The sequence below is a fragment of the Bos taurus genome, chromosome X (genome assembly GCF_002263795.3).
Source record: "Bos taurus isolate L1 Dominette 01449 registration number 42190680 breed Hereford chromosome X, ARS-UCD2.0, whole genome shotgun sequence".
NCBI lineage: Eukaryota > Metazoa > Chordata > Mammalia > Artiodactyla > Bovidae > Bos > Bos taurus.
The window spans coordinates 107,282,396-107,307,368 of NC_037357.1; the positions used below are offsets into that span (position 1 = coordinate 107,282,396).

Genomic DNA, 24,973 nt, shown 5'->3' on the forward strand with positions numbered 1-24,973 from the left:
AGTCGGACACGACTGAAGCGACTTAGCAGCAACAGCACCAGTCCATTATAGGTGAATGTTTACACATCACCTGTTACCACTTGGACTCTTCCCAGGTATGGCCTATTAAAATTAAGGATGCTAAAATATTTGCAAACAAGTATTTTATTTAAAATATACCTTCATTTCCTTTAGATATTTAGGAGTATAATGAATGGATAATATGGTAGATGTGTGCTTAAATGTATAAGAAACTGCCAAACTTCAAAATGGTTGTATTGAGTTGGCCAAAAAGTTTGTTCTGACTTTTCTATAATATCTTAGGGAAAAACCCAAAAGAACTTTTTGGCCAACCCAATTTAATTTCACATTCCCACTAGCAGTATACAAGAGTCTCAGTTTCCCCAAATCTTCAACAACAATTGAACTGGTAAGTTTTTTAGCCATTCTAATAGATTTATATAGCAGTATCTCATCTTGGTTTTATTTTGTGTTTCCCTAACAATGAATGTTAAAAAACAAAGATCATGGCATCCAGTGCTAACTATCACTTCATGACAAATATAGAAGGGGAAAAAGTGGAAGCAGTGACAAATTTTCTCTTCTTGAGCTCCAAAATCACTGTGAATGGTGACTTCAGCCACAAAAATAGAAGATGCTTGCTTCTTGGAAGGAAGGCCATGTGAAGCCTAAACAGTGTGTTAAAATGTAAACACATCACTTTGCCAACAAAGGTCCATACAGTCAAAGCCATAGTTTCCCAGTAGTCATATATGGATGTGAGAGTTGGACCATAAAGAAGGCTGAATGCTGAAGAACTGATGCTTTCGAATTGTGGTACTGGAGAAGATGCTTGAGAGTCCCTTGGACTGCAAGGAGATCAAGCCAATCAATCATAAGGGAAATTAACCCTGAATACTCATTGGAAGGACTACTGCTAAAGCTGAAGCTCCAATACTTTGGCCACTGATGTGAACAGCTGACTCATTGGAAAAGACCCTGATGCTGGGAAAGATTGAAGGCAAAAGGAGAAAAGGGCAGCAGAGGATGAGATGGTTGGATGGCATCACTGATTCAATGGACATGAACTTGGATGAATTACAGGAGATGGTAAGGGACAGGGAGGTCTGACATGCTGTAGTTCATGGGGTCGCAAAGAGCTGGACATGATTTAGTGACTGAACAACAACAGCAATGAACAATGGTACATCTCTTTCCATGTGCATATTTGTTGTTATATCTTTTATAAGGAAGGAAGCATATGACTTAATGATCTATCTATTTTGATTTACTTTTGGCATATCACGTTAGGTATGACCACAAATTCAAGTGTTTTTTTTTTTTTTTTTTTTTTGTCGTTGTTTTTTTTGGCTTGTGACTCCTCTGTCCCAGCACTATTTATTGCAAAGACTAGGTTTTCTGCACCATACTGCATTTGCACCTTTGTCAAAAGGCAGCTGTCCAATACACACAGATCTATTTCTGAACCATATGTATCAGTCATTGGTCTATATTTATGCCAATAACATATGGTTTTGCTTACTAATATATCTTGAAATCAAGCAGTGTATTATCTTCAACACATTTTCCTTTTCCAAAATTTTTTTGACTATTCTAACTACTTTGTATTCCTATGTTAATTTTAAAATGAGCCTGTCAATTTCTACAAAAGATCCTGATGGGATTTTGGTTGGAATTGTGGTGAATCTGTATATTCTTTGGATCATTTTTGCATATCCTTTATGTCTCTGCATAACTTTTTGAATAAAAGGAATACAGTTTCAGTGTCATTGTCTGATAATTTTAACATAAGTATCAGTATTAATGATTTAACTGGTTAATAATTCTATTTATTATGGCTTATATTTCCCTGATTATTTTTATGTGTTGTAATATTTACTTGGATGTCAGATATAGTAAATTTTACCTCATTAGGTAATAGACAATTTTTCATATTCTTATAATTTTCTCAAGCTCTACTCTGCAAGGAAGTTACCTTAAAACAGACTGGTGCTTCCAGATCCTTCTTTTATGAATGTTACCTGGGTCCAGAGTATTGCTTTAACTAGTAATAATTATCCTCCAGTACTCAGGCAAGAACTTCCTTAGTACTCTTCCTCAACATTCCATGAATCATGAGGTTTAAGTACTGGTTGAGGCAAATAATACAGAGGTATGCTAGAAATATTAAGACAGAGATCCAAGAACAAGAAAGACAAAGTGTGGCTAATAAGATTCAATTTATACTTAGGATTGCCAGAGCAATCCTGAATAGGATGAGCTAATTTGGAAGACTTACACTTAATGATTTCAAAACTTATCAGAAAGCTACTTACTGACAGTGTAGAACTGCCACTAGAATAGACATACAGATCAATGGAACAGAATAAAGACTCCAGAACAAGCCTTGACATATTTGGTCATTTGATTTTTGAAAAAGGTGCCAAGGCAATTCAATAAGAAATGATAGTATTTTCAACAAATGGTGCTGGGACAACTGAATATCCACATATAACAATATGAATTTAGACTCTTAACTCTTACCATAAACAAAAATTTTAAAAAACATTAAAAGGAATTGTAGTCCTAAACATAAGATCTAAAAATACAAAATGTTTAGGAGAAAATATTTGCGAATTGGGCTAGCTAAAGATTGTTGGGCATGATATTAAAAGCATGATCAATGAAATGAAAAAAAATAAGCTAATTCAATTTTGTTTAATAATTGCTGTGCTTTAAATAACATTATTAAGAAAATAAAAAAAAAGCCACAGATTTAGGGAAAATATTTGGAAATCATATCTGAAAAAAGATGTGTATTCAAAATACATAAACAATTATTAAACTCTATACTGAGGAGGCAAACATCCAAATTAAAAATTGGGGAAAGACGTTTCTCCAAATAAGATATACAATTTAAATAGTTGTATCTCTAAGTAAATACATCAATATATATTCAACACTTTGTCAAAAAGAAAATGCAAATCAAAAGCACAATGAGAGAACATTTTGCACCCACTAGCATGGCTGTAATCAAAAAGACAGAAAATAACAATTGTTGGTGAAAACCTGGAGAAACTGCAACCCTGATATACATATCAACAACCTCTGGTATGGCGATGATACCACTCTAATGGCAGAAAGTAAAGAGGAACTAAAGAGCCTCTTAATGAGGGTGAAAGAAGAGAGTGAAAAAGCTGGCTTGAAACTCAACATTCAAAAAACTAAGATCATGGATGACATCCAATCCCATTACTTCATGGAAAATAGATGGGGAAACAATGGAAACAGTGACAGACTTTATTTTCTTGGGCTCCAAAACACTGCATCCATTAAATTAAAAGACACTTGCTCCTTGAAAGAAAAGTTATGACAAACCTAGACAGTGTATTAAAAATCAGAGATTTCACTTTGCTGAAATGTAGTCAAAGCTATGGTGCGTCCAGTAGTCATGTACGGATGTGAGTCAGACCATAAAGAAGGCTGAGAGGCGAAGAATTGATGCTTTTGTATTGTGGTTATGGAGAACACTCTTGAGAGTCCCTTGCATTTCAAGGAGATTAAACCAGTCAATCCTAAAGGAAATCAACCCTGCACATTCATTAGAAAGATGGTTATTGAAGCTCCAATACTTTGGCTACCTGATAGGAACAACCGACTCATTGGAAAAGACCCCGATGCTGGTAAAGACTGAAGCAGGAGGAGAAGGCGACAGGTGAGGATGAGATGGTTAGATAGCATCACCAACTCAATGGACATGAATTTGAGCAAACTGTGAGATAGTGGACAACAGAAGAGTCTGGTATGTTGTAGTCCAGGGGGTCGCAAAGAGTATGACACAACTTAGTGACTGAACAACTGTTGGAGGGATTGCAACCTAGTGCAGTCACTACAGAAAAGTTTTGGCAATTTCATTAAAAGTTACACACAAAGTTACCATCAGTTCAGTTCAGTCTCTCAGTCGTGTCTGACTTTTTGCAACCCCATGGACTGCAGCACTCCAGACTTCCCTGTCCATCACCCACTGCCGGAGTTTACTCAAACTCATGTCCATCAGTCGGTGATGCCATCCAACCATCTCATCCTCTGTTGTCCCCTTCTCCTCCTGCCTTCAATCTTGCCCAGCATCAGGATCTTTTCCAATGAGTCAGTTGTTCACACCAGCTGGCCAAAGTACTGGAGTTTCAGCCTCAATATCAGTCCTTCCAATGAATATTCAGGACTGATTTCCTTTAGGAGTGACTGGTTTGATCTCCTTGCAGTCCAAGGGACTCTCAAGAATCTTCTCCAACACCACAGTTCAAAAGCATCAATTCTTCGGCACTCAGCGTTCTTTACAGTCCAACTCTCACATTCCATAAATGACTACTGGAAAAACCATAACTTTGACTAGATGGACTTTAGTTAGCAAAGTAATATCTCTGCTTTTTAATATGTGGTCTAGGTTGATCATAGCTTTTCTTTCAAGTAGCAAGCATCTTTTAATTTCATGGCTATAGTCACCATCTGCAGTGATTTTGGAGCCCCCCAAAATAAAGCCTCTCACTGTTTCCCCATCTCTTTGCCATGAAGTAATGAGACTGGATGCCATGATCTTAGTTCTCTGAATGTTGAGCTTTAAGCCAACTTTTTCACTCTCCTCTTTCACTTTCATCAAGAGGCTCTTTAGTTGTTCTTCACTTTCTGCCATAAGGGTGGTGTCTATCTGAAATTATTGATATTTCTCCCAGCAATCTTGATTCCAGCTTGTGCTTCATCCAGCCCAGCGCTTTGCATGATGTACTCTGCATATAAGTTAAATAAGCAGGGTGACACTATACAGCCTTGACGTACTCCTTTCCCAATTTGGAACCAGTTACCATACCAGTCAGCAATTCTACTCATAGGAATCTAACCAAAAGAAATAAAAACATATGTTCACTCAAAGAATTATATGTGACTATTTAAAGCAGCATTATTCACAATAGCCTCAAACTGGAAACAGCTCAGTGTCCCTCAACTGTAAATGGGTGAACAAAATGTGTGTGTGCTTAGTTGCTCAGTCATATCCATCTCTTTGGACTGTAGGCTCCTCTGTCCATGGGGATTGTCCAGGCAAGAATACTGGAGTGCGTTGCCATGCCCTACTCCAGGGAGTATTCCCAACCCAGGGATCAAGCCTAGGTCTTCCACATTGCAGGCAGATTCTTTACCAGCTGAGCCACCAGGGAAGCCCAAGAATACTGGAGAGGATAGCCTATCCCTTCTCCAGTGTATCTTCCTGACCCAGGAATCAAACCAGGGTCTCCTGCATTGTGGGCAGATTCTTTACCAGCTGAGCCACCAGGGAAGCCCATTCCTAATAAAATGAGATACTATTTATGCATAACAACAAACAAAATATTTATACCTAACATTACAGGGATGGATCTTACGAACATTATGCTAAGTAAAAGAAGTAATGTAAGAGAGACCACATATTATGTGATTCCTTTTACATGAAATGTTCAGAATGGGCAAATCTATAGTGACAGAAAGCTAATTAATGGTTGCCTGGGGTTAGGGGTGGGAACTGGAAGTAACAGCATAACAGTGATAGAGGGTGATGGCATCATTGTAAAAACTGAATTGTGATGATGGCTGAATAAACCTGTAAATTCACTGAAATTCACTGATTTGCATGCTTTGACCTGGTGAATTTTATGAAATATGAATTATACTTCAATAAATCTATTTTTTAAAAAGACTTCAGTAAGTTTTTATAGATTCTTACCAACAATTACTTGATAAATTTGCTTTGGTGTCAAAGTTAAGCTGCAATCATGTTTTTCATAGGGTGTGGATGGGTCTGATTTAAGTCCTTTAAGAACCTGTGAGAAATCACATTATTCCAAAATTAACTATTCAATACTAGCAAAAGATATTTTAAGAATTATCATGGTATAATCAAATGTGAAATATTGCACATGCCTTTCTTCTCAGAGACTTTGTCTCCTTGACTGCTATATTTCTGGTTCTCAGCAATTGGTTGTGTTTGATCCAATACTGTGTTGAAGGTAACTCCTCTTCCCTTTCCACTTCTGAGACAGTGGGTGATTTTAGACCAGATGCAGGATGTAATCCTATGTCTATGTCATTATATGAGTATATGTGCTTCCTAGGGAAATCATAATAATAACTAATTGAGGCTAAGTCTTTTAGAAAAGATATACATCAGTAAATTCAAATATTCCCCATATTAGATGCTGTTACTGACCCACTGAGATCCACTGAAGCAGGCAAAAGTACTTTCCACATAAAATTGCCCTCTGTTAAGAGGACCCCATTCTCAAATACCACCCCAATAAAGTTATACCCACCCTACCATACCCAATGACAGTTCACAGGCAATGACTGATATGGAGCACAAAAGTTCCTTTGACTCAAGGCAGGAACAACAAGGCCCAAGAAACTGCAGGCATCAGTCTGAGAGTAAACTTTATTTGAAACACATTAGTTCTGAGCTCCCTCTCCTGCCCTATCCTGCTTCCTCACATTGTACACGTTTCTCCCAAAAGAACATCCTCCAAAAATCACATGTGCTGGAACTCCTGTCTCATAATATGCTTCTAGGGAAGTCCATCTAAGACATTCCCAAATCAAAAGTAAAAAAGGAAATAAATGCAGTTTAAGTAGTTCAATGTTTTGTTATTTTCATACATAAAAACATCCTTTAAATCATGAAAAAGAACCTAAAGAAAAAAATTCTGGCTTTACAGGTACCATGATCTGTTTGTTTCATATTGTTTGAGAAAGTGAAGTTTACCTGTGTGCTTCTTTCTGTAGGCGCACATTTCTTAAAAATTTAATGTATTCCACATAATAGTTATCATGAGATTTCTTTACTATTTTTTCAAATTTAGTATATGCAAAATCAGGATCCACATAATTATATCTTGGAATCTTTGTGAAAATCGTCCTAGAATATGAAGAAGTCATGTTAATATTTATGTATTACATAAATATACATGTGCATTTATTCAATCAGTATTTTTATTGAGTGCCTCCTATACCAGGAGTTGGGCACAGACTTTGTCCTGTCCTGATATTGTCCTCATATCCTATTATATACGGAGACATTATTACATGTAGGATTAAAATTATGTCTAATTTTCTTCATAAACTAATGACAGAAAATCTCTAAGGTCATTGGGATGTAATACCACCTATTCTTGGGGTATTAGTCAAGGAGGTAATAATTTGGGCAGTTCCAGGTTACTACATCTGCTGGATCATTGAAAAAGAAAGAGAGTTCTAGAAAAACATCTATTTCTGCTTTACTGACTATGCCAAAGCCTTTGACTGTGTGGATCACAATAAACTGTGGAAAATTCTGAAAGAGATGGGAATACAAGACCATCTGACCTGTCTCTTGAGAAACCTGTATGCAGGTCAGGAAGCAACAGTTAGAACTGGACATGGAACAGCAGACTGGTTCCAAATAGGAAAAGGAGTACGTCAAGTCTGCATATTGTCACCCTGCATATTTAACTGATATGCAGAGTACATTGTGAGAAATGCTGGGCTGGAGGAAGCACAAGCTGGAATCAAGATTGCCGGGAGAAATATCAATAACCTCAGATGTGCAGCTGACACCACCCTTATGGCAGAAAGTGAAGAACTAAAGAGCCTCTTGATGAAAGTGAAAGAGGGGAGTGAAAAGGTTGGCTTAAAGCTCAACATTCAGAAAACTAAGATCATGGCATCTAGTCCCATCACTTCATGGCAAATAGATGGGGAAACGGTGGAAACGGTGACAGACTTTATTTTGGGGGGCTCCAAAATCACTGCAGATGGTGATTGTAGCCATGAAATTAAAAGATGCTTACTCCTTGGAAGAAAAGTTATGACCAACCTAGACAGCATATTAAAAAGCAGAGACATTAGTTTGCCAACAAAAGTCCATCTAGTCAAAGCTATGGTTTTTCCAATAGTCGTGTATGCATGTGAAAGTTGGACCATAAAGAAAGCTGAGTGCAAAAGAATTGATGCTTTTGAACTGTTGTGTTGGAAAAGACTCTTGAGAGTCCCTTGGAGTGCAAGGAGATCCAACCTGTCCATCCTAAAGGAGACCAGTGCTGCGATTCATGGGGTCGCAAAGAGTCAGACACAACTGAGCGACTGAACTGAACTGAGGTTACAGACGGAATTAGATCTGAATCTTATTAGTGTTTCCTAATAGTTAATTACTTTTAGACCACTGTATTCAAAACCAGAAAAAAATTATATAGAAAGAATAAGGAATCCTTTTTTAAAATTATGCTGCTTTCTTAATATTTCAGAGTTTATAAAGTAACCATCAACAACAAACCTATACAAAGAAAAAATCCAAAAAAGAACTACAAACTACTCAATATCTAATATTCACTCAACTATGTTCATGCTTTTACTTTGGCTTACCACATACTTTCCATAAAAATAAGAAGTACAATTATTCATATCATTTGGCCGTAGGCTACCTCAGTCTTCAGCAAATATTATTAATTATTGAGATTATCACTCTCAATAATTAAATCATAAGTATAAACCTAGTAGTCTTACACAGTCAAATGAAATTTAATCTAATATTTCTTCCTGTTTTCAATAATTCCTCAGTGGTTACAGTAAGACTTTTTTAACTGAGTTAAACTCTTTAAGAGAGTGAAGCAATAAGAGAGAAACAAATGCTTTGCTACTCAAAGACTGTTGTTGTTCAGTCACTAAGTCCTGTCTGACTCTTTGCAGCATGCCAAGCTTCCCTGCCCTTCACTATCTCCTGGAAAGTGAAAGTGAAAGTTGCTCAGTGGTGTCCGACTCTGTGACCCGGACTATACAGTCCATGGAATTCTCCAAGCCAGAATACTGGAGTGGGTAGCCGTTCCCTTCTCCAGGGGATCTTTCCCACCCAGAGATCGAACCCAGGTCTCCTGAATCGTAGGCACATTCTTTACCGTCTGAGTCACCAGGGAAGCCCAATAATACTGGAGTTGGTAGCCTATCCCTTCTCCAGTGGATCTGCCCAACCCAGGGATTAAACCCAGGTCTCCCACTTCGCAGGTGGATTATTTACCAGCTGAGCTGCCAGGGAAGCCCACTATCTCCTGAAGTTTGCTCAAATTCGTGCTTACTGAACTGGTGATGACATCCAACCATCTCATTCTCTGCTGCCCGCTTCTCCTCCTGCCCTCAATTTTTCCCAGCATCAGGGTTTTTTCAAATGAGTTGGCTCTTCAAATCAGGTGGCCGAAGTATTGGAGCTTCAGCTTCAGCATCAGTCCTCCCAATGAATACTCAGGGTTGATTTCCTTTAGGATTGACTGGTTTGATCTCCTTGCAGTCAAGGGACTCTCAAAAGTCTTCTCCAACACTACAATTCCAAAGCATCAATTCTTTGGCGCTCAGCTTTCTTTATCATCCAGCTCTCACATTCATACATGACTACTGGAAAAACCACAGCTTTGACTATATGGACCTTTGTTGGCAAAGTGATATCTCTGATTTTTAATATACTGTCTAGGTTTGTCATAGCTTTCCTTCCAAGGAGCAGATATCTTTTAATTTCATGGCTGCAGTCATCGTCTTTAGTGATGCTGGAGCCCAAGAAAATAAAATTTGTCTCTGTTTTCACATTTTCCCCATCTATTTGCCATGAAGTGATGGAATTGGATGCCATGATCTTTGTGTTTTGAATGTTGAGTTTCAAGCCAGCTTTTTTACTCTCCTGCTTCACCCTCATCAAGAGGCTCTTTAGTTCCTCTTTGTTTTCTGCCATTAGAGTGGTACCATCTTCATATCTGAGGTTGTTGATATTTCTCCAAGGATAGTTGTTGATATATTTAAATCTCCCTTCAAGCTCTGGGATCTTGAACTACCTTTGTATGCGTTAGTTGCTCAGTCATGTCCAACTCTTTGCAACCCCACAGACTGTAGACTTCCAGGCTCCTCTGTACATGGAATTCTCCAGGCAAGAATACTGGAGTGGGTTGCCATGCCCTGCTCCAGGGGGTCTTCCTAACCCAGGGACTGAACCCAGGTCTCCTGCATTGCAGGTAGATTCTTTACCTTTAGAATCTAGAAATAATTCCTATATCTGAAGTTCCTCTGTCTGTAGCAAGAAGAAAAGGCAGGACTTAGAAGTAAGTAGTAGAGTAGGTGCCTGAAGTGACAAAAGGTGGTGACTAACATATCTAAATGCTTATGAGATCCTTAAAGAATAAACTTTAAGAAATACCTCTGAATCTTTGAGTAGGTGATTTTTTAAAGTGTGCAAAGTACAGGCAAAAAAATTACTATGTAAATAAGACATTTCCCCTCATTCATTAAAGAAATATTTACTGAGTGCCTATTATAACACACTATTCTAAACACAAGATATATACTGCATTAAATAAAACTAGACAAAATTCTTACCTTATTTTCTTCTCAAAAGTTGAGAAGGTAAAATGCATTAAAAAATAAAATAGCAATTATAATTACCAAGTTAATACACTGTAAAATGTCATTACTTGAATTTTCACTACTAATTGCTAACCGGAAAATAACCAAATTCTGTATTTCTGTTAGAATGGAAAAGAGTAAATTGAGAGAAAAAGTATAATTATGGCCATGGGATAAATATAAAATGCTTAGGTTAGCCTTCCTCAAAAAAAAAAAAAAAAAAAAAAAATCCTGGTAGTTTAGATCATCTGATTAATACTGCCTTACCAATAAAGTATTAATGTTAAATTAACACACTATATATGTATATAGATGTATTTATATAAGCATTGGAAATAATTGAAAATAATACATTTAAAAATTATTTCCACAGCTATCTTTGCATGTTTTCCTTTTCTTATACTGTATAATTATTTAAAGTGGAGTCTGCATAATCTTCATGCTTGTGTGTTTTACAGTACTTGTCAACTACAAAAAGAGAGAAAAAGACAGATATGGATGGAATTTGTAAAATAAAATCATAAAATAGACTATATATTAATAAACACTTAGAATTTTCCAATAGTGGATAATAAAACAATCATGGCATAAAAAATCAAATTGTATTTTAAGAAAATAACTGTAAAAGTAAGTGAGCTTAAAGATTCACCAAAGGTAAAGAGACAAGTAAAGAATTTTATGGGACATGATCAAGTTTAGACAGTTGTTCAGTAACATACAAGCATGCAGAAAAGAAATCCAGTTCATCCTCAAATACATAAAAACCATTCCTGAGCTAATGGCTAAAATAAAGATGTTAGGATGACTGAATTTATTCTCACTAAGCTTTGACTTATAATTCTTATAACTGGGGAGATTTTAGTTCATTTTGGGAAAAGTTGTTGGAAATGTGACTTTGAGGAGATTGAACAAAGGTGATGCTAAGGATGAAGACAATAATGACAATGAAGATGAGAATGACTGATTATCACAGTTTAAAGTGTTTTATCTTAGATAAATTCAAGCTCTCAGCCATAATTAATGAACATGACTATTCTGAGGACTTTATACATTTCCAAATATGATTATTTCTATTATTTTTCTCTACTTGTCAACAGCTTATTTTAAGAATCATTGGGTAAACCATTCACATTAGAGATGAAAAGTTAGATGAAGGAAACAGAGTAGCATTCCACAACAACTTCTTCAATGTAAAAAAAAAAATTGAAAATAAAATTTTACTACTATTATTATTACCATCATTAATTTATTACATAGGATCTGATAAGGTCTCTGCATGTCATGCTGGTTATTGTGTCTTACAAAATTTCAGGTTTTTAAATAGCACATTACCTGAAATTTTCATGGTCTTCTCCAGACCGGATACTTGCAGCTCGGTCATTGGGAAAGGCTATCAGTGCATCCTTTAATAACTCTTTATTTATCTTATGATTGTGAATGCGTGTCATGGTTGACTGAAGCATCGCAACACGTGCATGGTCCTTGTACTGCACCAAGTCTTTCACCACAAACTGTCCCGTAGGATTACTGACCAAAGGGGATATACCTGTTAGAGAATTGAATATTAAGTTTAAACATGTTTTTTTTTTTTTGAACTTCCATGAATTAACAATTACACTAGAGTGCTGCTTCCAACTTAAAACTAAATCCCTAAGCAAATTCAGAAAATACAAATAATTAATAAATGGATCTACATAAAACAATTTAGTAAAATAATGCATGCATAAGTGATAAAAATGCATGCAAAAATACTAAAACCTGATAACTTGAAGGACTGGGTTGTCCCACATGAAACTGAAATTTTTATAAAGAGAACTGAATATCAGCAATTTCATATGGTTCAATGTATAAGAGATAACTGAGAATTAGTTGAAACAGTAGCAATCAGAAAATCTATGGAATGGTCAAAATGGTTTATATTATAGATACAAAAAAGTAAAAGAATAAAATATTAAAATATTTAATAAATTTTATATACCACCAAATCAGTGCTAGTCAAAGTGAGATCTTCAAAATGGCAGCATCAGCATCTACTGGAAACATGCTGGAAATTCAAATATTTGGGCTCCAACAAAGATCTGCTTACATCAATGATGGGATGTAAGACAGTGACATATTTTTACAGGCCCAGATACATGCAAAAGTTTAGAAGCATTAGATTAGATCACATTTGATATACACAGCTAAACATTAATGTGTTAAGATAATCCTAGAGTAACCAAAAGTAAACTAATAGTTGATAAGCGCCCCTAATAGCATACCAGGATTAACTTTCATCACAACTTTCTTGGTAGAAGGCTTGCAGACACTATTAAAATATAAATATATATGATGGAAAGGCTTCAGTGATGAAGACTGCAAATTTTCATCTGCCACTGAGCCAATAATCTCTATAAATTGCTTCACTTTAAAGACTCCAACTTGATGTGGAATGAATGAACATGTCACATTCTGAAAACAGAAGAAAAGTGATCAATTGCTATAGGCTGAATATTTTAGGCTTCCCTTGTGACTCAGCAGGTAAAGAACCTGCCTTCAATGCAGGAGACTTGGGTTCGATCCCTGGGTAATATTTGCGAACCCCTAAAACTCATGTTTTGGGTTGTTGTTCTGTTTCTATTTTTGCCATGTCATGCAACATACATGATCTTAGTTCCACAACCAGGGACTGAACTCATGTCCCTGAAGTGGAAGTAAGGAGTCTTAACTACTGAATCACCAGGGAAGTTCTGAAACTTTTGTTAAATTCTAATGCTCTATAAAACAGAATTAGGCGATTGAAGCCTGAATGGGATTAGTGTCCTTATAAAAGAGGGTGCACAGAGCTCCTTAATCCTTCCACCATGTGAGGATATCAGAAGAAGTCTGTGCCCAGAAAGAGGGCCCACACCTGACCATGCGAGCACTCCGATCTAGGATTTCCAGCCTCCAGAACAATTAGAAATAAATTTCAGTTGCTTATAAACGGTATAGTCTACGGTATATTCTTATAGCAGCTGAAATGTATAAAGAAAACAGAAAAATGTTAGGATAAAATAAAAAGCAAGTAGAAAATGTTGCTTACAAAATTTTAAGGCAAGCTAGTTTATTGATGGTGAAAGTCTTTAGAAACATCATATACAGCTCTGACAAATCTTTAAGATACACATTATTAGAAAACTATCTAAAAAAAAATTTAAGATTAATGGTACTGAAATACTTCCAGAATGGCAGAATAAAGGCCTCTAAAAAGTTACTCCTTCACAAACAGAAAGAGAACACTGGGAAAATTGTCAAAATTAACTTCTCAGCTATTTGAAAATTACCTAAAATATCACACAACGAACACTTCAAAAGTTGAATGAATCAGGCTACAAAGTTTAGCCTCATTCGCCACATTCACTTGACCTCTTGCCAACCAACTACCACTTCTCCAGGCATCTTGAAAACTTTTGCAGGGAAAACACTTCCACAACCAGCAGGAGGCAGAAAATGCTTTCCAAGAGTTCGTCAAATTTCATAGCATGGATTTTTATGCTACAGGAATAAACAAACTTATTTCTCGTTGGCAAAATGTGTTAATCACAATGGTTTCTATTTTGATTAATAAAGATGTATTTCAGCCTAGTTATAATGATTTAAAATTCATGGTCTGAAATCACAGTTAGTTTTGTACCAACCTAAACCTAGATACAGAGAAGGCAATGGCACCCCACTCCAGTACTCTTGCCTGGAAAATCCCATGGGCGGAGGAGCCTTGGTAGGCTGCAGTCCATGGGGTCGTGAAAGAGTCAGACACGACAGAGCGACTTGACTTTCACTTTTCACTTTCATGCATTGAGAAGGAAATGGCAACCCACTCCAGTGTTCTTGCCTGGAGAATCCCAGGGATGGGGGAGCCTGGTGGGCTGCCATCTATGGGGTTACACAGAGTCGGACACAACTGAAGCGACTTAGCAGCAGCAGAAGCAAACCGGGACACCATATTCAAAAGCAGAGACATTACTTTGCCAACAAAGGTCCGTCTAGTCAAGGCTATGGTTTTTCCAGTAGTCATGTATGGATGTGAGAGTTGGACTGTGAAGAAGGCTGAGCGCCGATAAATTGATGCTTTTGAACTGTGGTGTTGGAGAAGACTCTTGAGAGTCCCTTGGACTGCAAGGAGTCCATTCTAAAGGAGATCAGTCCTGGGTGTTCTTTGGAAGGACTGATGCTAAAGCTGAAACTCCAGTACTTTGGCCACCTCATGCAAAGAGTTGACTCATTGGAAAAGACTCTGATGCTGGGAGGGATTGGGGGCAGGAGGAGAAGGGGAATACAGAGGATGAGATGGCTGGATGGCGTCACTGACTAGATGGACGTGAGTCTGAGTGAACTCCGGGAGTTGGTGATGGACAGGGAGGCCTGGCGTGCTGCAATTCATGGGGTTGCAAAGAGTCAGACACGACTGAGTGAATGAACTGAACTGAATAAACAGAAACTGTCCCGAGGAAACACAACTGTTAGAGTTATTAAACAAAGACAATAAGTCAACTATTATAAATATGTTCAAAAAACTGAAGAAAAACATGTCTAAAAACTTAAAGGCAGTATGAGAACATCTCATAAACTAGAGCATATCAATATAGAAATTGTTTAAAAGAACAAATAAAGACAAGAGAATGCAGAAAACTCACAAATATGTGGAAATTAAATAATACATTTCTAAGTAACCAATAGGTCAAATAAGAAATTTCAAGAGAAATTAGAGAAAACTTTGAGATAAAGAAAAAAAATATGGGATGCAGCAAAAGAAGTGATTAGAAGTAGATTTATAGCTGCTGCTGCGTCACTTCAGTCATGTCCGACTCTGTGTGACCCCATAGACGGCAGCCCACCAGGCTCCTCTGTCCCTGGGATTCTCCAGGCAAGAACACTGGAGTGGGTTGCCATTTCCTTCTCCAATGCATGAAAGTGAAAAGTGAAAGTAAAGTCGCTCAGTCATGTCTGACTCTTAGCAACCCCATGGACTGCAGCTTACCAGGCTCCTCTGTCCCTGGGATTCTCCAGGCAAGAGTACTGGAGTGGGGTGCTGTTGCCTTCTCCAAGATTTATAGCAGTAAGCATAAATATTAAAAAAAAGATAAAGGCCTTTCATCAATAACCTAACCTCCATTTTAGGAAATAGAAAAAAGAAGAGCAAAAGGAAGTAAACAAAGCAAACAAAAGGAAAGGAATAACCATGAAATAGAGACTAGAAAGCAATGGAGAAAATCAACAAACCTGAAACTATGTCTTTGTAATGATTAACGATATTGAAAAAAATTTGAGCTAGACTCACCAAGCCACAATCAACAACAGCAAAAACTCAACTTCTTAAAATCAGGAATAAAAGAAAGGATATCACTACCACTCTACATCAATAAAAAGGAATATGACAGAATAATAAAACAATAAATAATCACGTGCCAACCAATTAGATAACCTAGATGACGTGGACAAATCCTAAGACACAAACTTCTGAACATGGTTCTAGAAGAAACAGAAAATCTGAATAGCCATAGGATAACTAGAGATTGAAACAGAAATCTGAAAACTTCTGACAAAGAGAAGTCCAGAATCAGATGGATTTGATGGTGACTTTTACTGGACATTTAAAGAAGAATGAACACCAGTTCTTCACAAAGTATTTCAAAAATTAAAGATAACATTTTCTAACTCCTTCCATGATACCAGTTTCACTCTAATGTAAAAAGGCATTCAAGAAAACTACAGACTAATGTCTTTTATGAATATATGTGCAAAATTCTACCAAATACTATCAAATTGAATTCAGTAACACACACAAGGAGAAGGTGATGGCACCCCACTCCAGTACTCTTGCCTGGAAAATCCCATGGGCAGAGGAGCCTGGTAGGCTACAGTCCATGGGGTCACAAAGAGTCAGACACAACTGAGCCACTTCACTTTCACTTTTCACTTTCATGCATTGGAGAAGGAAATGGCAACCCACTCCAGTGTTCTTGCCTGGAGAATCCCAGGGACGGGGGAGCCTGGTGGGCTGCCGTCTATGGGGTCGCACAGAGTCGGACACGACTGAAGTGACTTAGCAGCAGCAGCAGCAGCAACGGACACAAAGGATCAATCACTATGTCCAACTATGCACAACTCCTTTGCCATGAAACATCACATATTTGGTCTTGAGAACAATTTTTTGGATAAGACTTCCAAAGCACATGTAACAAAAGTGAAAAATAGACAAGACTACATCAAACTAAAAAGCTTTTGCACAGCAAAAGAAACAGTCCATATAGTGAAGAGACATCCTACAGAATGGGAAAAAATACTTGTGAACCATATATGTGATAAAGGGTTAATATGGAGAATATATAAGGAACACTTACAAATCAAAAGCAAACTAATAACCTGGTTAAAAAACAGGCAGAATGATACAGGATGCTTGGGGCTGGTGCACTGGGATGACCCAGAGGGATGGTATGGGGATGGAGGTGGGAGGGGGGTTCAGGATGGGGAACATGTGTACATCTGTGGCAGACTCATGTTGATGTATGGCAAAACCAATACAATATTATAAAGTAATTAGCCTACAATTAAAATAAATAAATTTATATTAAAAATAAATTTTAAAAAAAGAAAAAGGAAAAAATGGAACCTAGAAAAGAATTTCTTAATATATTACTAGCAAAAATGTGATAAGATGTATGTTTAGTGCTCTGGTTATATCAAAATGCTGAAAGCCACACAAATATCAAAAGAGATTAAATGAATAAGATATGGAACACTTTATAATGAAAAAAAACAAATGGGCAGAGCACTTGAATACACATGTCTCCAAAGAAGACATATGAATGGCAAAAGGTATAAGAGAAGGTGCTCAACATCACCAATCATCAGGGAAATGCAAACCAAAACCTCAATGAGCTATTACATCCCACCTGTATCAAAAAAAATCAGATAACAAACATTGCTGAGGTTATGAAGAAAAAGGAACCTTTTTTGGTGTTTGTTGTTGGTGGGGATGTAAACTGATACAGCAATTAGACAGCAATTAGGGAAAATAGTATGAGGATATCTCAAAAAGATTAGAAATAGAACTACCATATGATCCAGGAATCCCCCTTCTAAGCATATATCCAAAGGAAATGATATCCATATCTCCAAGAAATATCTGCTTTCCCATGTTCATTGCAACATTATTTGCAATAGCCAAGAATCAAAAATAACCTCAATGTTCATCAATGAATGAATAAAGAAGATATGGTACACATACAGTGGAATGTCATTCAGCCTTAAAAAAGAAGGAAATACTGCCATTGCTGACGACATGGATGAACTCGAAGGACATTATTCTGAATGAAACAAGCCAGACACAGAAAGACAAATATTACATGAATTTTACATGTGAAATATATGTGAGTTTAAAATAGTCAAACTGTTGGAAGGACAGAGTAGAATGGTGGCTGCCTGGGGCCGGGGGTGGAGGGGGGTGGAAATAAGGAGATGTTCGTCAAAAGAGTACAAAGTTTCAGTTGCTCAAGATGAGTAAATTCTGGAGATCTAATGTACAGCATGATGACTATAGTGAACAATACTATATTGTTGACTACTATATTGATGACTATAGGGAACAATACCATACCTGCAGTTTACGAAGAGGGTAAATCTTATATCTTCTCACCATAAAATCAAGATTTAAAATTTGAGGTGATGAATATGTTAATTAGATTAACTGTGCTGATCATTTCAAAATGTACACATTTATCAAAACAATTGTGCACGTTGCATGTATGCATGCTAAGTCACTCCAGTTGTCTCTGCAACTCTATGGACTGCAGCCCACCAGGCTTCTCTGTCCATGGGGTTTCTGCAGGCAAGAATACTGGAGTGGGTTGCCATGCCCTCTTCCAGGGGAGCTTCCCAACCCATGTGCACCTTATTCCTATTTGTCAATTGTACCTCAATAAAGCTGAGGACAAGTAACATTGAGCATAAAACTGGGAATGTGTGGGATAATTATAAACTGTATATTTACTGCTACATTCCTCAGATTTGTATTTGTATTCCTTGATTTGTATTCAAAGTTTTAAAGTTCCCCCTTTGTTTTATTACACTTTGTTTCTATAGTAAAAACTACATACATAAGAAAACTTATCCATATAAAAACTTTCATATGAATGTTTATAGCAGCATTCTTCACCACAGCCAAAAGGTAGAAACAATTCAAATGGCCATCAACTGATGAATGGATAAACAAAAGGTAGTATAGCCATACCATGGGATATGATTTGGCCATAAAAAGCAATGGGTTACTGATATTTCAACATTGATGAATCTTGAAGATATTATGCTAAATGAAAGAAACCAGAAACAAGTCTACATACTATATGACTATATTTATATGACATGTCAAGAACAGGAAAAATTTATAGGGATAGATGAGATTAGTGGTTATCAGGGGCTGAGGAATGGGGAGCAGGGGGAGTGACCACTAAAGGACACTGTGTTTCTCTTTGGGGTGATGCTAACATTGTGAAATTAGACAGTGCTAATAGTCACGCAATTCTGTGAATACACTAATTACCACTGAATTGTATACTTTAAGTGAGTAAATTTTATGGTATGTGAATGATGCTTCAATACAGTTGGTATTAAAGGAAAATAATAATTTTACCATACTTCCAAATACTTGGAGGCTAGTTGACCAGCCTGTGGAAGTCATAGTTCTCCAGTGTCCCCTACATTTCTTACATTCATTTTTTATTAATTTGAAACTTATAACTGCTCAAGAAATCTACAAATGTAGAGGGCTAACCCAGGGATCAAAACCAGATCTCCCAAATTGCAGGCAGATGCTTCAACCTCTGAGCCACCAGGGAAGCCCCAAAAATTGTGTTAGGAAATTAACTATCAGCTATGAGAGTCCCTTGGACTGCAAGGAGATGCAACCAGTCCATTCTGAAGGAGATCAGCCCTGGGATTTCTTTGGAAGGAATGATGCTAAAGCTGAAACTCCAATACTTTGGCCACCTCATGCGAAGAGTTGACTCACTGGAAAAGACTCTGATGCTGGAAGGGATTGGGGGCAGGAGGAGAAGGGGACAACAGAGGATGAGATGGCTGGATGGCATCACCGACTCAATGGACATGAGTCTGAGTGAACTCCAGGAGTTGGTGATGGACAGGGAGGCCTGGCATGCTGTGATTCATGGGGTCGCAAAAAGTCGAACACGACTGAGCGACTGAACTGAACTGATGGGATTTTTTGAGTTTGAAAATTTTATATAGCATAGGGAGTTCCCAGGAGTCCCACTCAATGTGAAATTTCCAAATTGGTTTCAGAGATATATATAAGTATATGTTCCTTTCTATGCCCAGAAGATTATATGCTGACCAAAATTTAAGTGGCAAATATACTTCAGGTCTGTCTTGCATTACAGAAATTAAAAACCTATGTGAACAGAAAAAAAATTGATGTAATATGAAAGGAAAGACCCTTTACTACACCCTCTTTAAATGTTCCTTTCTCAACAGTGATTCATTATCTCTTCACCCACATATTTATCAACTCTCATCCATGTATCTTCTCTAAACACTCAGATATGCCCTCTACACTCAAACTGAATTAACATTTTCATATGGCGTCCACTTAAATTGTTGGCCATCCTACATATTTTCTCAACATAACCACTAGGGACAGCCCATCCCTAATCAACTGTAACTAATTTTATTCCTACCATAAATTAAAAGTCTTCCCAGGTGGCTGCGCTTTGCTGGAGCGGTTGTGAGGAGATACTCCATGCACAAGGGCAAAGGAGAAGCCCCAGCAAGACAGTAGGAGGGGCGAATTTGCATTTGGAATCAAACCCTATTCCTGCCAGAGAGGCTCAGAGAGCTCAAACAAACCTTGTGTGCACTAGGACCCGGGGACTCCACAGAGACTGAGACAGAACTGTGTTTGAGCATCTCCTGTAGAAGTATGGGTCAGCAGTGGACTGCCGCAGGGGCAGGAGCTCTGGGTGCAGCAGACGTGGGTATGGCATAAGCCCTCTTCAAGGAGGTTGCCATTAACCCCATCATAGAGCTACCAGAACTTACACAGGACTGGGAAATAAACTGGGAGGGCACAAAGAGAACCTTATGTGCACCAGGACCCAGGGAAAGGAGCAGTGACCCCACAAGAGACTGACCTAGACTTGCCTGTGAGTGTCCAGGAGTCTCCAGTGCAGGCGTGGGTTGGTAGTAGCCTGCTGCAGGGTAGGGAGCACTGAGTGTAGCAGTGCGTGCATGGGACCTTTTGAAGGAGGTCGCCATTATCTTCATTACCTCCCACCATAGTTTGGCCCCAGGTAAATAGCAGGGAGGAAACACAGCTCCACCCATCAACAGAAAATTGGATTAAAGATGTACTGAGCATGGCCCTGCCCATCAGAACAAGACCCAGTTTCCACCTCAGTCAGTCTCTCTCATCAGGAAGCTTCCATAAGCCTCTTATCCTTCTCCATCAGAGGGCAGATAGACTGAAAACCACAATCACAGAAAACTAACCAAACTGATCACATGGACCACAGCCTTGTCTAATTCAATGAAACTATGAGCCATGCCATGTAGGGCCACCCAAGATGGACGGGTCATGGTAGAGAGTTCTGACAAAACATGGTCCACTGGAGAAGGGAATGGCAAACCACTTCAGTATTCTTCCCTTGAGAACCCCATGAGCAGTATGAAAAGGCAAAAAGATAGGACACTGATAGATGAACTCCCGAGGTTCCTAGGTGCCCAATATGCTACTGGAGATCAGTGGAGAAATAACTCCAGAAAGAATGAAGCTGCTGCTGCTGCTAAATCACTTCAGTTGTGTCCGACTCTGTGCAACCCCATAGACAGCAGCCCACCAGGCTCTGCTGTCCATGGGATTTTCCATGCAAGAGTACTGGAGTGGGGTGCCATTACCTTCTCTGCGAAAGAATGAAGAGACCAAGCCAAAGCAAAAACAACACCAGTTGTGGATGTGACTGGTGATGGAAGCAAGGTCCGATGCTGTAAAGAGCAATATTGCATAGGAACCTGGAATGTCAGGTCCATGAATCAAGGCAAATTGGAAGTGGTCAAACAGGAGATGACAAGAGTGAACGTCGACATTTTAGGAATCAGCCAAATAAAATGGACTGGAATGGGTGAATTTAACTCAGATGACCATTATATCAACTACTGTGGGTAAGAATCCCTTAGAAGAATTGGAGTAGCCATCATAGTCAACAAAAGAGTACTAAATGCAGTACTTGGGTGCAATCCCAAAAATGACATAATGATCTCTGTTTATCTCTAAGGCAAACCATTCAATATCAAGGTAATCCAAGTCTATACCCCAACCACTAATGCCGAAAAAGCTGAAGTTGAACGGTTCTATGAAGACCAACAAGACCTTCTAGAACTAACACCCAAAAAAGATGTCCTTTTCATTGTAGGGGACTGGAATGCAAAAGTAGGAAGTCAAGAAATACCTGGAGTAACAGGCAAATTTGGCCTTGGAGTACAGAATGAAGCAGGGCAAAGGCTAATAGAGTTTTGCCAAGAGAACGCACTGGTCATAGCAAACACCCTCTTCCAGCAACACAGGAGAAGACTCCACACATGGACATCACCAGATAGTCAACACCAAAATCAGATTGATTATATTCTTTGCAGCCAAAGGTGGAGAAGCTCTATACAGTCAGCAAAAACAAGACCAGGAGCTGACTGTGGCTCAGATCATGAACTCCTTATTGCCAAATTCAGATTTAAATCGAAGAAACTAGGGAAAACGACTAGACCATTCAGGTATGACCTAAATCAAATCCCTTACGATTATACAGTAGAAATCAGAAATAGATTTAAAGGGACTAGATCTGATACAGTGCCTGATGAACTATGGAGAGAGATTTGTGACATTGTACAGGAGACAGGGATCAAAACCATCTCAAGAAAAAGAAATGCAAAAAAGAAAAATGGCTGTCTGAGGAGGCCTTTCAAAAAGCTGTGAAAAGATGAGAAGCCAAAAGCAAAGGAGAAAAGACAAGATATACCCATTTGAATGCAGAGTTCCAAAGAATAGCAAGGAGAGATAAGAAAGCCTTATTCAGTGATCAATGCAAAGAAATAGAGGAAAACAATACAATGGGGAAGACTAGAGATGTCTTCAAGAAAATTAGAGATACCAAGGGAACATTTCATGCAAAGATGGGCTCGATAAAGGACAGAAATGGTATGGACCTAACAGAACCACAAGATATTAAGAAGAGGTGGCAAGAATACAGAGAGAAACTATCCAAAAAAGATCTTCACGACCCAGATAATCACAATGGTGTGATCACTCACCTAGAGTCAAACATTCTGGAATGTGAAGTCAAGTGGGCCTTAGGAAGCATCACTATGAACAAAGCTAGTGGAGATGATGGAATTCCAGTGGAGCTATTTCAAATTCTGAAAGATGATGCTGTGAAAGTGCTGCACTCAATATGCCAGCAAATTTGGAAAACGTAGCAATGGCCACAGGACTGAAAAAAGTCAGTTTTCATTCCAATTCCAAAGGAAGGCAATGCCAAGGAATGCTCAAACTACCACACAACTGCAGTCATCTCAAACGCTAGTAAAGTAATACTCAAAATTCTCCAAGCCAGGCTTCAGCAATATGGGAACTGTGAACTTCCAGATGTTCAAGCTGGTTTTAGAAAAAGCAGAGGAACCAGAGATCAAATTTCCAACATCGGTTGGAGCATCAAAAAAGCAAGACAGTTCCAGAAAATCACCTATTTCTGCTTTATTGTCTATGCCAAAGCCCTGGACTGTGTGGATAACCACAAACTGTGGAAAATTCTTCAAGAGATAGGAATACCAGACCACCTGACCTGCCTCTTGAGAAATATGTATGCAGGTCAGGAAGCAACTGTTAGAATTGGACATGGAACAACAGAATGGTTCCAAATAGGAAAAGGAGTACGTCAAGGCTATATACTGTCACCCTTCTTATTTAACTTATATGCAGAGTACATCATGAGAAATGTTTGGCTAGATGAAGCACAAGCTGGAATCAAGATTGGCGGGAGAAATATCAATAACCTCAGATATGCAGATGACACCACCCTTATGGCAGAAAGTGAAGAAGAACTAAAGAGCCTCTTGATGAAAGTGAAAGAGGAGAGTGAAAAAGTTGGCTTAAAGCTCAACATTCAGAAAACTATGATCATGGCATCTGGTCCCATCACCTCATGGCAAATAGATGGGGAAACAGTGGAAACAGTGGCAGACTTCATTTTGGGGGGGCTCCAAAATCACTGCATATGGTAACTGCAGCCATGAAATTAAAAGATGCTTACTCCTTGGAAGAAAAGTGATGACCAACCTAGACAGCATATTAAAAAGCAGAGGCATTACTTTGCCAACAAAGGTCCGTCTAGTCAAGGCTATGGTTTTTCTAGTAGTCATGTATGGATGTGAGAGCTGGACTATACAGCATGCTGAGTGTGGAAGAATTGATGCTTTTGAACTGTTGTGTTGGAGAAGACTCTTGAGAGTCCCTTGGACTGCAAGGAGATCCAACCAGTCCATCCTAAAGGAAATCAATCCTGAATATTCATTAGAAGGGCTGATGTTGAAGCTGAAACTCCAATTCTTTGGCCACCTGATGCAAAGAGCTAACTCATTTGCAAAGACCCTGATGCTGGGAAAGATTGAGTGCAGGAGGAGAAGGGGATGGCAGAGGATGAGATAGTTGGATGGCATCACCGACTTGATGGACATGAGTTTGAGTAAACTCAGGGTGTTGGTAATGGACAGGGAAGCCTGGCATCCTGCAGTCTTTGGGGTCACAAAGAGTCAGACATGACTGAGCGACTGAACTGAACTGAACAGGTGGCACTAGTGGTAAAGAACACGACTGCCAATGCAGGAGACATAAGAGATACAGGTTCAACACCTGGGTTGGGAATATTCCGTGGATAAGGTCATGGCAACCCACTCTAGCATTCTTGCCTGGAAAATTCCATGGACAGAGGATCCTGGTGGGCTACAGTCCATTGGGTCGCAAAGAGTCGGACATGACTGAAGCGACTTACACACACACATATACACACAAACTTAAAAATAGCCTATTACTATCATTTCCCTCTATATATTTCATGCTGTAATATTTTTCTTGTTTCCTTGGTACTTGGCCCATTCCTAAGATAATCCTAATCAAAATTGAAGTTGGATGCTGTGATAAGTTCTGAAACATCTTATTTCAACTAGCAAAAGTAAAGTATCAAAAGGATGTAGGACATATGCTCCCACATTATATATTCACCAGAGCCTTTATTTTCTTTGGGCTATTATTTTCAATTTTTTCTAAAACACTGCTATTTTAAAATCTTTCACTCATTTTGTTCCTCTCACTAGGCTTTCTCAACTTCCATCTCCACTCTCTCTTCCTTGTGTAAAGCACTTCTGTAGGAAATTGATAATCGGTCTTTCAGCTTCAAACTCTTTAACACTCGGAGCTGGCTGCTAAGAAAAATTGATTCCTGTGATTCCTGTGATCCTTGCCAGCTTCTCTGATCAGAGAAAA

The 24,973-nt window shown here is 38.3% G+C and overlaps 1 protein-coding gene across 4 annotated transcripts in view; it reads right to left on the minus strand.

Moving 5' to 3' along the window:
- Positions 1-24,973, minus strand: part of CFAP47 (cilia and flagella associated protein 47) — a 502,646-nt gene that overhangs the window by 452,799 nt on the left and 24,874 nt on the right. For 3 of the 4 annotated variants that reach the window (XM_024988430.2, XM_015461736.3, XM_059883840.1), the window contains 5 exons: positions 12,675-12,864; positions 11,746-11,959; positions 6,764-6,916; positions 5,929-6,115; positions 5,732-5,828 (listed from right to left, as the gene is read on the minus strand). In XM_024988430.2, coding sequence (XP_024844198.1) covers positions 5,732-5,828; positions 5,929-6,115; positions 6,764-6,916; positions 11,746-11,959; positions 12,675-12,864 — 841 coding nt within the window. The remainder of the gene's footprint in view (positions 1-5,731; positions 5,829-5,928; positions 6,116-6,763; positions 6,917-11,745; positions 11,960-12,674; positions 12,865-24,973) is intronic. The other variant, XM_024988432.1, reaches the window with a different exon arrangement.